This window comes from Arvicola amphibius, chromosome 9 (genome assembly GCF_903992535.2).
Source record: "Arvicola amphibius chromosome 9, mArvAmp1.2, whole genome shotgun sequence".
NCBI lineage: Eukaryota > Metazoa > Chordata > Mammalia > Rodentia > Cricetidae > Arvicola > Arvicola amphibius.
The window spans coordinates 30,757,196-30,772,087 of record NC_052055.2 but is presented as its reverse complement, the minus strand read 5'-3'; the positions used below and the strand labels follow the sequence as shown (position 1 = coordinate 30,772,087).

General features: G+C 41.3%; 1 protein-coding gene across 1 annotated transcript in view; it reads left to right on the top strand.

The window, feature by feature from the left end:
- Fam135b (family with sequence similarity 135 member B) overlaps positions 1-14,892 on the top strand; it is a 164,021-nt gene that overhangs the window by 80,778 nt on the left and 68,351 nt on the right. The window contains exons 4-5 of the mRNA XM_038344082.1: positions 9,127-9,197; positions 14,664-14,837. Of these exons, the coding sequence (XP_038200010.1) occupies positions 9,127-9,197; positions 14,664-14,837 (245 nt within the window). The remainder of the gene's footprint in view (positions 1-9,126; positions 9,198-14,663; positions 14,838-14,892) is intronic.

Below are 14,892 nucleotides of genomic sequence, written 5' to 3'. Positions count from 1 at the left end.
GAAAGAATTTTGGGATGGCCAATCTAGAGCTAGAACTCATTCACAGAGGAGTGCCCTTTAAGAAGCATGTACTGGATGGAATTCATGAGACAGAGAAGAGGGAGAATCCTTTCCTGCAGAGAGGGAGAAAGCCAGACTAAGTTTAGAGGCCTTGACACATTGTTTGCTTCAATTGGAGCTTGAATAAAATGTTTTCATTCGCTAAATGAATGTATTTTGAAGGCCTCTGGACTATTGTTCTTGTTTCTGCAGTCAATAGCTAATAGCTTGAATCTTTGTTCCCACATTCTGGCTGTTTATTTCACAATGGAGGCATGGATGATATGAAGAACGCCTCTACTTTAAACAAACTTACGAGCACTTCTGCTCACCCCTGGCCCTTGCTGTACAGCAGACTCCCATTGGGCACCTGATATCCATTCCTGTACTCAGGTTATTGGCTTCCTGTACACATCTTTTTGTTATCTACAAAGGGAGGCTGGTCCTGATTTGCTACTCTTTCCTTATTCATTAACTCAGGCATCTCTTTAGCCAAGGCTTTCTAAGCACTCACTAAGTCTGTACTGTATGCTGGAGAGAAAGTAGCAAATGGGAGATTCCGCTAGGAGTTTTGGCACTACCGTTTACCTATTAGATAAATGTATTGGCTATCTAGGCATTATTTTAGGCATTAGTCAATTGCATTATATTTTCTTGTCTTTAACAGTTTAGAGCCTCTCAATTTCAACCCTGTACGTTATAACACTCTGGTATTAAAGAGAAAGCGTTTCTTAGGACATATTGTTTTCTTCTGCATGTCTACTGACTTTTCTCTATAATAAGATAGTATTTATTATTGTCTTATGGATAATCCATATGGTAGCAAGAAATGTTTCAACTAATCATTATATCCAGAGCTAAAGTGAATAAGATCTATCTGAAAGATTACATTTGTGATGAACATATGAACATACTAGTTCTTTTTGAACACATATCAATGGATTTATGGAAATCAAACTGCTACTTATTGCCCGAGCAGATAATGTATTCATAGATGCAGGTAGCAATATTGTGTACAACACGTGTTTGGATAATGGGTGACTAGCCAAAAACCACATTATGGAAGAGAAGATACAGTCTCTACATTGAGGCCAAGGATGCGAACCAGAACTGAGTACAGAGAGAACTAACTAGAAGCTAAGATATCTGATGGGACGTTTTACAGTAAACACAAAGAGTGGCTCTGGAGGCCCTCTGGATATTTTATTCATATTTGCTGTAGTGACGTAGAAGATTTAAGCAGACATAAAAATATATAGAATAATAAGAGGGAGGCAGACATAAAAATATATAGAATACATACATATAATTATTAATAAAAATATCTAGAATAAGATAGAGAAGATAAACTTAGAAAGGGAAGGAAAAGCATTCTCAAGATAAATATACCAGAAAAATATGCATGAGTATCTTCTGCACTTAATGGCAGTTCACATGTGGAGGGCCATGTTCCCAGCAGTCAAGGTAAAGAAGATGTACAGATTAACAAGAGTATACTTAGCTCTGTGAAGGAGAGAAAGCGATTACAGCAGAGAGGGATAGTGAAAAAAAATTACATTAGATAGCAGTGGTTCTCAGCCTGTGCTTTGTGACTCCTTTGGGGATGGAGGAGGAACAAATGACCCATTCTTAGGGGTCTTTTAAGACTATCAAGAAAACACAGATATTTATTTACATTACAGTTTCTGACAGTCACAAAATTACAGTTGTGAAGTAACAATGAAAAAAATTTTACGATTGAGGGTCACCACAACATGAGGAACTGTATTAAAGGGTCATAGCATTAGGAAGGTGGAGAATCACTCTTTTATAGCAATAAAAATTCTCTAAAGGGAGATTCTTTTGTACACCCATAGAACAGAAGCTAGGAAATGCTCGTGCAAAGTTCTAGTTCCCAAGCCCATCACAGACCTAGTGCTTCAGAGACTTACAAGGGTAGGGGTAAGTTGATTCAGAGGTTGAGCAAGTCCCTCTTGGGTACTTTTTCATAGGAAACACTTGGAAGCTTTAGGACCCAGGGCAGCAGTACACTGGAAAGTGGCAGACCAGTGGAGGATAATTAGGGAAGCAGGAGCTAGGGTGGGCAATCTTATCCAGTGGCATGGGGAGTGCACAAAGGTGAACCTGGAAAAGAAGTTTCAGGATATGATGTAGGAAACCAGTCATCTCACTGAATGCAGCGTAATTGCCGTGTTCTAGAGCAGTGGTTCTCAGTCCGCGGCTGTGACTCCTAAAGGGTTCAAATATCACAAGTCCTGCATATCAGATGTTTACATTACAGTTGATAACAATGCCTAAATTACAGTTATGAAGTAGCAAAGAAATAATTTTATGGTTTGGGGTCACCACATGAGGAATTGTCTTAAAGGGCTGTAGCATTAGGAAAGTTGAGAACCACTGTTCTTGTGGTTTTATTCAGAAGGAAGAGGAATGAGACCGACCAAGGTGTAAGTATGAGAAACGAGAGCAAGGACACGAAGGTGGTTGCTGCTGTTTCCTATGTGGATATTGGTGAGCCTGAAGACAAATAGGTACAGCTGAACAGAAACAGAGGAAGTCAGTAGTCAAGCCATTTGATAGCCGAGGGTAGCCCAGAGAACAGAGCTCAGTTATACCCAGGGGGTGGAGGACTCCATGTATATAAAACAGTCTGTAAAAAATGGACTATAAGAGTGGGCCATGCCCCTTCTGGCTGCTACAATCCTTCCTGTCTTCAGCAGAATTCCCCATGCTATGGCTAATGTTTGGCTGTGGGTCTGTGCATCTGTTTCCATCAGTTACTGGATGAAGGCTCTCTGATGACAATTACAGTAGTCACCAATCTGATCACAGGGCATGAATGGTTCGGGCTATGTATCCACTATTGCTAGGACTCTTACCTGGGCCATCCTTGACATTAATGGGCGTTTCCCTTGCCCCAGATTTTTGCCTGAGCCTGAAATGTCCTCATCCAGTCATCTCTTTCGGAATTCTCCACCCCAGCCACTCTCCAAACCAGATCCCCAAGTTCCCATCCGCACCTGCCCCAGTACGCCCAGGAGTTATCGTCTATTTCCCTTTCCCAGGGAGACCCATGGGTCCCCTCTTGGCCTTTTCTTTTTTCATAGCCTCTCTGGATCTGTGGATTTTTAGCATGGTTATAATTTACAACTAATGTCTACTTATGAATAAGTACATACCATGTTTGTCTTTCTCAGTCTGAATTACCTCATTCAGAATATTTTTTCTATTTCCATCTCTTCTCTTTCCATTTTCTGATGTCATTGTTTTTAAAGCTAATTAATACTCCATTGTGTAGATGTACATTTTTTTTATCCATTCATCATTGACATCCTGGTTGTTTCCAGTTTCTGACTATTGTGAATAAAGCTGCTATAAATGTAGTTGAGCAAGGACATCACACAAAAAAACACAAAAACAACTAACTTGGCTCATAGGAATTCACAGTCTATACCAACAACCAGGGAGCCTTTACGTAAATGATCTATGCCCCCTTCCATGTGTGTGTATGTGTGTGTGTGTGTGTGTGTGTGTGTGTGTGTATGGCAGCTGTGTAGCTTGGTCTACTGTGGGAAATCTAACAATGGGAGTAAGGGTTGTTTCTAATGCTTTGGCTGGCTCTTGGGAACCTATAACTGATCCTAGAAAGAAAACAGGAAAAGAAAAGGATGGGGAAATTGTGGTCAGGTTGTTAAATAAACAAACAAATGGAGAGATCAGGGATACAAGGAACATATCTAAACATAAAAAAGGCAATTTACAGCAAGCCAAGAGCCAACGTCAAACTAAATGGAGAGAAACTCACAGCGATCCCACTGAAATCAGGAACAAGACAGGGTTGTCCACTCTCTCCATATCTATTCAATATAGTTCTTGAGGTCCTAGCTAGAGCAATAAGACAACAATGGGAAATCAAGGTGATACAAATCAGAAAAGAAGAAGTCAAATTTGCTGATGATATGATGGTATATATAAGCGACCCCAAAAATTCTACAAAGGAATTTCTTCAACTCATAAACACTTTCAGTAATGTAGCAGGATATAAGATTAACTCAAAAAAATCCAGTAGCCCTCCTGTACACAGATGATAAAAGGGCTGGGAAAGAATCAGAGAATCAACACCCTTCACAATAGCCACAGATAGCATAAAATATCTCAGAGTAACTCTAACCAAAAAGTGGAAGACTTGTATGACAAGAACTTTAAATCTTTAAAGAAAGAAATTGAAGAAGACACCAGAAAGGGGAAAGATCTCCCGTGCTCTTGGGTAGGCAGAATTAACATATTAAAAATGGCAATCTTACCAAAAGCAATCTACAGATTCGATGTAATGCTCATCAAAATCCCAGCAAAATTCTTCACAGACCTTGAAAGAACGGTACTTAACTTCATATGGAAAAGCAAAAAAACGCAGGACAGCCAAAACAATTCTGTATAATAAAAGATCTTCTGGAGGCATCACAGTCTTTGACTTAAAACTCTACAACAGAGCTCCAGTACTGAAAACAGCCTGGTATTGGCATAAAAACAGACAGGAGGACCAATGGAACCGAATAGAAGTCACAGATATTAATCCACACACCTTCAAAAACCTGATTGTTGACAAAGAAGCAAAAAAGTATCAAATAATAAAAAGAAAGCATATTTAACATTGTGCTTTCATAACTGGATATCAACATGTAGAAGAATGAAAATAGACCCATATCTATCACCATACATAAAATTAAAGCCCAAATGAATCAAAGACCTCAACATAAAGCCAGCCACACTGAACCTCATAGAAGAGAAAGTGGGAAGTACACTTGACTGCATTGGCACAGGAGACCACTTCCTAAATAGAACCCCAGCAGCACGGACACTGAGAGAAACAGTTAATAAATGGGACCTCCCAAAACTGGAAAGCTTCTGTAAAGAAAAGGACATGGTCAACAAGACAAAATGACAACCTACAGAATGGGAAAAGATCTTCACCAACCCTACATCAGACAGAGGTCTGATCTCCAAAATATACAAAGAACTTAAGAAATTGTCCATCAAAAGAACAAATAATACAATAAAAAAAATGGAGTACAGACCTAAACAGAGAACTCTCAAAAGAGGAATCTACAATGGCTGAAAGATACTTAAGGAAATGCTCAATATCCTTAGTCATCAGAGAAATGCAAATCAGAACAATTCTGAGATTCTATCTTATGCCTGTAAAAATGGCCAAAATCAAAAACACTGACGACAACTTATGCTAGAGAGGTTGTGGGGAAAAGGGAACACTTCTGCATTGCTGGTGGGAATGCAAGCTTGTACAACCCCTTTGGATGTCAGTGTGGTGGTTTCTCAGAAAATTGGGAAACAATTTTCCTCAAGACCCAGCAATACGACTTTTGGGTATATATCTAAAGGATGCTCAATTGTGCCACAAGGACATGTGCTCAGCTATGTTCATAGCAGCATTGTTTGTCATAGCCAGAACCTGGAAACAACCTAAATGTCCCTTGACTGAAGAATGCATAAGGAAAATGTGGTGCATTTACACAATGGAGTACTACACAGCAGAAAAAAACAATGACATCTTGAAATTTGCAGGCAAATGGATGGAGCTAGAAAATATCATTTTGAGTGAGGTAATCCAGACCCAGAAAGACAATTATCACATGTACTCACTTATCATTTTTTTAAACATAACACAAAGAAAACCAACCTACAAGTCACAATCCCAGAGAATCTAGAGAACAATAAGGACCCTAAGAGAGGCTACACGGGAAGTAGAAAAAGACAAGATCTCCTGAGTAAATTGGGAGCATGGAGACCTTGGGAGAGGGTTGACAGGGAGGGAGAGGCAGGGAGGGAAACAGAGAAAAATGTAGAGCTCAAAAAAATCATTAAAAACTAACTAACTAACTAACTAACTAACTAACTAACTAACTAACTAACTGAGTATGTCATATTCCTAGAGACACAAGTGAAAATCCAACGTAGTTGAGGGAAGCAAAGCTTCTATGAATAGTGATAGGAACTGGATCTAATCATCTTATCCATCCATTGATCTTATCAGCAGTAACATTTCTGATTTGTTAGATTAATTCCACTGGATTTTTTGCTGAGTGCTTTGTAGTATCTCATCAAGATATTGCAGTGTAGGGATGGGCTTTCTCAACTTCATTTGATGAATAAGGATGCAGAGATTTAGAGCTGAGATTTGTCTCCATCACATCACTAAGGTGTGGTAAAGACGTGGTTTAAATATGGAATTTAAGGCATGTATTTCCAAAGAACATGCAGGGCCACCGTGCAGATATGGTGGGATAAGGGGGTCCTCAAACTCAATAGTAAAGTAAAAATAACAAAAAACATAATACATTGCATTATTTGAAATTGGTCAACCCTTTTTGTACACTTTCTTATATAGCTACTTACTATAATGTTATAGAGTTAGTAGTATTATTTTATGAATGGAAAACACCTAGATTTAGGATTTGCCCTCATGAATTCTGACTTTAGAAGCTGCCTTCTCAGCCTCAAGGCTGCAGTGGACCTGGGGGGAAGGGAAGAGTCACTGTAATAAGCATTGATGTATAAGTATCTTGCAAATATAATACATAGGCTTCTACAAACATGTATGAGTAGGTATCTTGAAAGTAAGGTTTAGCAAGGAACCAGTGAAAGTCATAATTAAGATCAGACTAGCTTCAATTCCCAGAGAATTGTGACCACTAAATCTGGTGCTCAATCATTCTTCCATCCAGGCAAATGATTTCTCAGCAGGTAGTAGTAGTGTTAGTTCTCCAGCCTTATTTCCAGGGAAATGGTAGTTTCCCTGTACTCCTTTGGTTGAATACAAATACTAAGTTATTTATAGCATTTGAATTCAGCAAAAATGTTTGTGCAATACTGAGTTGGAAGTGTGACCTCAGCCTGCCAAGTGCTTGAACTCCAATCCCCAGCTTGCCAAGTGCTTGAACTCTAACTTCCAGGCTGCCAAAGCCTGACCCCTCCCCTGGAAGGGTCAGGACCACTCCCACGGGGTATTTAGGATCACAGAAACAAGGAACTTGTGCTTTTGGGTTTATGTGTGCACTCCCTCTGTCTTCCCCCTGCCATGCTCCTGGCCACTCAGGAGTTCACCATCTATTAAACTCAGGCATTTAATTTGGCTTAATCTGGCTTGATTGGAATTCTTCACACTGGGTGAGAGGCTCTGTTAGAAAATATTCTTAACAGTTAGCTTTTAAGTATTCTTTTTAAAAGTATCATTTTTTAATACCACAGAGGCCTAACGATAAATTCTACCTCTACGTCTTTGCTTGAATTATGCTTAATTAAGAAGCTATTTCCAAAGAAGCCTTTGGAGAGGCAATGTCTGTCTCTGTGGGATAAGGGTATTTTTGCAAAAAAAGTAACCAAAATAGGTGACTGTGGAAGAAGTTTTATTCCTCAGAGATGCGTTGTTGCTATCTCTCCGACTGTACACTTTTCCTGAAAGCTGGAGCCCACAACCACTGAGGACTAAGGGGATTAGTGGGAACACATGGCAAGAAAGTAGCCAGGGCATTTGGCTTCAAGCAGCAGAGTTACTGCCACTGAGTGTGATAAACCAGTGGTGTTTGCAGGATTTGCCTGATCCAAGCAGAGCTAACAAATGTCAGGCCTGGCTTGCCAGCTCCAAGGGATGTTTTGCTTTTCTCCCCCAGAAGCTATAAACCCACAATACGAATATGAATGTGAAATTACCTGAATTTTCAGCATTTGAAACTTGTTCAGACATTTTAAGAAATACTATGGGGACTAAAGCAAACATGCCTGGAGAGGAATTTTGGCTTATGGGCTTCCAATTTATGAGCTCAGAACAAGCTATTGTAACCCGAAATGCTGAATGTGAAGAGGAAAAGGAATGCGGCTCACTGCGAGTTGCCGAGGAGGGTATCAGCCAATCAGAGAGCAGACAGAAGTCTAAGCCCTGTGCCATGGGGACAGTCCTGACACTGAATGAATCCACAGAGTACAGATAATGAAGACTAGTGCATAGTACACAATTCCCCTATAATTGTGAGAAAGCAGACCTGGGGACCTCATTTTGGGGGCACATGTGAAAAGAACTGTCTTATTACTTATTTTTGCACATAAAGGACATTGAAGGAAGGAGAATTGAAGATTTACCATAGATGAAAGTTGGAAGAGCTTGAGTCACCTTGGACATCAATAACTTAACCACCCAGATTTCCAGGCTCCTCCCCTTAACGTGTGGGCGGTGATGTGGGTCGTGTGGGGACATTTGAGTCTAAGTGGTGACTTCGTGCATCTTTGGACAAGTTTTGCTGCACTGAAAGTTCACTCCCCCGTCCTTCCCAGAGGAGGTACGATGCAATCTTTCAGCCGTGCCTGGAATCCACGTCAAATTCGTTTGTCAATGAGGCAACATGCTTAAAAGCTTCATCTTTATTTTCCAGGTCCTGTGATAAAAATAAGCTGACAAAACCAAGTTAAGGGAGAAGGGATTCATCACAGCTTACTTTTCAAACACAGTGCATGTGACAAGAGAGTCAAGGTTGTAGACTCTGCAGCAGCTGTTTACCTGGCATCCACAAACAGGAAGCAGAGAACAATCAGAATATGCAAATGGAGAAGCTCAGCCTGCTTCTCCATTTTCTGTAGGACCCCTAACCAGAGAAAGTCCCGTCTAACCCTTAAGATGGGTCTTCCTGCATCATTTAACCAGGTCTGTCTCTCATCTGCATTCTCAGAGGCTGAGCAATCCCTCATAGATATGCCTGGAAACTTAACTCTGAGGTGACTCTAATTCATCAAGTTGACAATGGCGATTAAGCATTACAAGGATGCTTGTTTAATAATGGTTGAAAATATACTTTTTTACCAAGCTGGCCGTGCAAATCCTTTGCTTTTATTTTCCATCCAATATTCCTATTCTGAGAGTTTGCTTTTCCAGAACATGATGTCTCGTGCATAGACATTCTCACTCCACATCAGGGGCACTTGATAGTGAGATTCTGTTTCTCCTCCTTGAGAAACAGTCAGCTAAATGTCCCAACTGGATTACTAGTTGACTGCTGAACTCTCTTTGTCTTTGTCTTTCAGGTAGAAGATGCTCTGAGCGAGGTCGAGTTTCAGCTCAAGGTGGACCTGCACTTTACGGACAGTGAGCAGCAGTGAGTGTCATGGACGTCCTTGGTCTGTGTAGGGAGGTTTCTTCCTTCACCCCATACCTCACTATTAGGTCTTCCTCAAAGCTAGAATCCTCATAATTTTTCTGGAATAACTAGTTACTAGTAATCTGAAATGTCTCTCAGATGTTCCAATTTACCAGGAATATGGGATAAACATTGTATTAGTCAAGGTTTTCTAAGGAACAGTTCTGATAGCATCACATACACACGCGCACACACACACACACACACACACACACACACACACAAGATTTATTAGATTGACTTTTGTGGTTTGGTCCACATAGTCCAGCAATGGCTGACTCGTGCTAGAGTGGCCAAGAATCCAGTAGCTGCTCAGTCCATGATGCTGAATGTCTCTGCAGTCCCAGTCTGGTGCTGAAGACCTGCAGGGGATGGGGAGAGAATGCTGGAGAGATGCTGATCTTCAGTCTACATTAAGATCCAAAGGAAGTTGGGAGAAGTTGGTGTGGTTACCAGGGAAAGAATGATGCAGCAAAAGAACAGATAGCCTTGCCAGCAAGAGTGAGAGCACGTAGCCAAAAATCCTAGTTCCCCTCTTCCACGTCTCTTTCATGTAGCTGCCGCCGGATTTAAGAGGGGTCCTCCTGCTTCAAATAAACATATCAAGAAAATCACTCACAGGTGCCCGGCAGCTTGGGTTTTAACTGATTCTAGATGCTGTCAAGTCGACGGCTGTGATTTGCCATCACAGCATGTCTGCCAGAGCCTGGAAAAGCTCACTCATTTGGAGCCAGGCTGCTCGGGTTCTGCACACAGAAAACTGTTGGCTTCTTGCCTTATTAATCGATATCTTTTACTTAAAGCATTTTTTCCTATGTGGTACTGACTTGGGGGTTTTAAGAGTAATGTCTGCCATGTACGAGACAACCGAAATCCCCTTCAAATCATTCTTCCTGGTTTTAAAATGGGTTCATACTGAACATCTGCTATTGTCCTTCAACTCTCTGTGAACTGAAAATCTATTTATGCAAAACTTGCCAAGGGAAATAATCAGGGAGCAGTTCTCTTCCTTTGCTTAACTGCTGCCTTCAAGTGTGCTCCGTGCCCTCTTTCCTCTATCCTGGGCTGTGCTGTTCGCCTTTTAAGCATTTCCACATTCTTTCAGGAATTACATAAACAATCTTTCTCTGAGGTATTAAAAAGTATGACACCAAAACTTTGAAATGCTCATCCCACTAAAGTTTCATTTCCCACTCAGTTGGGCCCTTTAAGCACTCCTCTCATTTAACGTTTATTTCCACTCAGGAGGTTCTCAAAATTCCTAAAGGGATGACAGAGGCTTTGTACTTGTTCCTTAGCTTGCTTTGCCCCTACCTCTGTGGTCTGTAGATCAGACACGATGAGTAAGGAAGATACAGTAAAAGGCTGGGGAGTCATTTGAGTGCAGGTAAGCAGTGTCCTTTTTAGGGTAAATGCTCAGTCATCATTAGGGTTCTTGTGAGTTACTTGCTGGCATGACCTTTATGCACACCTCCTCCCCAACTCTGCCCCATCCCTGAAGTCTGCTGACAAACTCAAGCCTCTTGTGGCCACTCACGACTTCTAGGAAAATATTTGTGGCTGATCCTTTCCATAGAATCCACATGTGGTCCACGAGGGCTGTGTAAAGTTATTTTAATCTCCTTCCTAAAATCGTGGGAGCTATTCTGTGCAGATTGCTTTCCCATCAAAGCTATTCAAACCCAGCTGTTATCCAGAAAGATAGTGCAGGATAAATCAGGCACCAGAACTCTACATCCACAGCTCTAAGGTGCAGAAGGCAGTTACCCCCTCAGAACTCCTTCTTTGGTTTTAGTGTACAAAAATGATGATAGTCCTTTCCTCTCTGTCTTATTAGAAGGATCTCCCATTCTCTTGGATAGCTAGGATCAGCATAATAAAAATGGCAACACTACCAAAAGCAATCTATAGATTCAGTGCAATCCCCATCAAAATCCCAACACAATTCTTTACAGACCTTCAAAGAACAATACTCAACTTCATATGGAAAAACAAAACAAAACAAAAAAACCCGAGATAGCTTAAACAATCCTGTACAATACAGAAACTCCTGGAGGCATCACCATCCCTGACATCAAACTCTATCATAAAACTACAGTGATGAAAAGAATTTGGTGTTGGCATAAAAACAAACAGGTTGACCAATGGAATAGAATCAAAGACCCGGGATATTAATCCACACACCTACGAACACCTGGTTTAGATAGCGGCTAAATTTATACAATGGATAAAAAGAAATTCGCATCTTCAACAAATGGTGCTGGCATAACCGGATGTCAACATGTAGAAGAATGCAAATAGCTCCTTATCTATCACCATGCACAAAACTCAAGCCCAAATGGATAAAAGGCCTCAATATAAATCCAACCACACTGAACCTGATAGACGAGAAAGTAGCTTTCAATGCATGGACACTGGCGACCATTTCCTAAATCCCTTTTCCTTTTGAAGAACAGGAACTGGAGGTTGGGTGGGGACTAAGAGTGGCAGAATAGGGTCTAATAGTGTCAGACTTTGTTTCTCTTCCATTCCTTGGAATTCAAACTCTCTATTTAGGACTTTTTTGAGGGTTCTCACAATAATGGAAACTGAATCATTCTGACTCTGAAGCAAAGACGAACATCTACTAAGATGTCAAGAGATCTGGTGGTGTTGATTCATTGAGAAGAAATGTGTATTAAATTGTAGCTGATAAGACCTTGTCTCTGGGCTGCCAAGAGTATTCATGTTCCTGACATAGTGTCTGGTCTCAATAGCACACATTTCTCCCTTGAGAATAACTTGCCCCCCACGCATGCATGTGCTCACACACACTCACACACACACACACACACACACACACACACACACACACACACACACACACACACCTGTTTCTTGCTAAGAATCTTTAATATGGTGTTTCCTCTGTAGTGGTGGATACTAAGGGAAGTCCATCTACCCATTAGCATCAAAGTCCCTGCTTCTATTGTTTTCATGACTCCCCGTATGATCTGAGATCTCTATAATAACTTTCCTAGCAACCACTCAGTGTGAGACCACTAAACCTCATGGCTTCATAAACTTCCATCCATTGCTCCACAGGATACATGTCTAGTTTGGTGTAGAACCATGCCTTCAATTATAAACTTAGCACAGAAATTATTGTCTGGCAAGGTCTTCTAGATGTTTTAAAGATGTATCACAGTGGATACTGTAATTTAGGTTTATTTTTCTCTTGCCAACAGAAGAGCAGTTAATGGAGAGACTGACATAGGAATCTAGTCATATAAAAACATGCAAAATATAGCAACTTAGGTTCAGAAATCTTCAGTTAGAACATGTGGGACAAATCTGTCTAATTTTCCAAATTTCAGTAGCGTATAAGATGGGCATCAGGATTTGAAACATTTTTAAGAGGGATAGATGTTTTTATTTATTTCTTCACTTTTCATAGCAGTGTATAGAAAACAAACAAAAAGGAATGAAGTTGGAGGCTGTTGTTTCATCAGAGTTAGACAGGCTGTGAAGTCCCTCTTATATATCAGTAGGACAATGATGTCTCAAGGCTTTGACCTTGTCATATCACTGAAGGTAACAATGATGCTGACATCTAGTGCGTGGAAAAGAGAGGTACTGCTAAATAGTACAAAGGACAGCTCTGTTTTCGCCAAAGCTTATTCAGTCTCCAAAGTCAGTATTAATGAGATAGAGTCACATACTCGGGACCACAATCCTATCTACACTCTCTGATTTCAAATGATCCATGAGTACCTGCTTGTACAGGGTCACGACACTCACCCCCACACAGCCCTGCCAGTCTCTGCACAGCTCAGCAGATAGGAAATTCTTTAATACTTAAAGGGGCGATTCATCTTCCTGTAGGTTCTCTCAGTTGGCCTTCATTTTATCCCTTCCAAGTATGCATAATAATTCTGTCTGGAGGGCTGTACTTTCTGTGAGATAGCAACTTTTGCTGCTGTTTAATTATTTTGTTTGCTTAGCTATTTTATAAGAATCCAGACATTCTACTGCCTCATCCACCAAAGATCACCTGCATCTTCTCTCCTCTGAGATTCTCTAGGAAGTGGGCTTCTTCTCCATAAGGGTGCTGTCCATTTCAGAACACCAAAAAGTGATCCCTTCTCTCCTTACATCTTCTGAAGGAAGCTTGGGTTGTTCTCTCTGTCAGGAGTCAATGTCTAGATGAGCACAAAGCAGTACTGTGTAGTAGTAACAGCACAGAGGAGAGTCAGAGAATACTAATATGGCATGGCAGGTTTTTCTCATGACTGTGAACAAGTTAAATAATTCCCATTCGTTTCACTTGTTCTTTTATGAATGGAATAAGATTAGCAAATGTGTTATATGCTTGTCTTATAGGGGAAAGCAGAAGGTCCAGTCCACAGTTAAGTTTCAGATCATTTTTGTCCATATTAAAGTGAGAATGAAGGCTGACAATTGCTGACATCCACGGCTTGGATTCTCTACCTTTCTTTATTTGGGTTCTTCCTGGATAAAGCAAAGAATGTCTTACACATAGTCACAATGGACACCAGGGGTCCAATGGTTGATGTAACCTTAGCCACAAACGGCAAAGACCACAAGGAAAGACTGGTCAGGCTGTGGGAGCCTTCACTGTCTCCCTTCCCTCTCTGTAATCTATTTGCTTACCCATGGAGGAAGAAGAGATCCTCTTTGTTGTGTTCCTGGAAGATGCTCATAGTGACTTTCCTCAAGTTCTGGCTCTCTGCAACCTGCAGAGCCACAGAGACTATTTTTCAGCAATTATGACTAGACAAACATTATTCTCCCTTTTTGTATCTTCTGGGTTTGTCTGTCTGTGGCCTGTACCTTAGGATTGGGTATGTGTTGATTACCAAGTGCTAGAGCAAAGGAAAGGGACAACTTCCTGAAACTGGAAGCAGTGTGTTCTGGGTCTTTGTCCATTCGGTCAATCAGTTGACATTTGCATAACCATGGGCTTGATCACCTTTTCCATCATGTCTGTACCAGTGAGATGACAGAGATGTAAACATGAGTTAGCCATAACTCCTGCCCTTGGGGGCTAGAGACCCCGCACAATTCACAACCTCACAAAAGTCTATTTATCATTTTAAGAGCAGTGTTCATCCCATGGGGGTGAAACAAGGGCGAAGTGTTCAAGAGATTTGCAGTCATGAGAGGAGCTTTGGAAAGATATGGCCATCTTTACCATCTTTACCATCCCTGAGGTTCAGGTTTCCCTGCAGTGACAGAAGAACTGAGACCCAGAGTTGTTCTGTAGCCTTCATTCCTTCATTTACCAATTGTGGGACAAACTCTTACAGCCAGGCCGCACAGAGCAGGGTTGAGTAAGAATGATGAGACTGTTAGGCGGAGCTACTTGAGTGACAGCATAGCCAACCAACCACGCTCACATGAGCTCACTCACTTGCCTTCCAGGCTGGGAGATGTGACGGGGACACCAATGATCAGCAGTCGCACGCTTGGCCTGCACTTTCACCCCCGGAGGGGTCTGCACCACCAAGTCCCTGTCATGTTTGACTACTTCCACCTGTCGGTGATCTCCGTGACCATCCACGCTGCCCTGGTGGCTCTGCAGCAACCTTTGATCAGGTATGAAGTTAGAGGTCGCCCTAACATTCATCCCATGCATCACGGAGAGACGCAG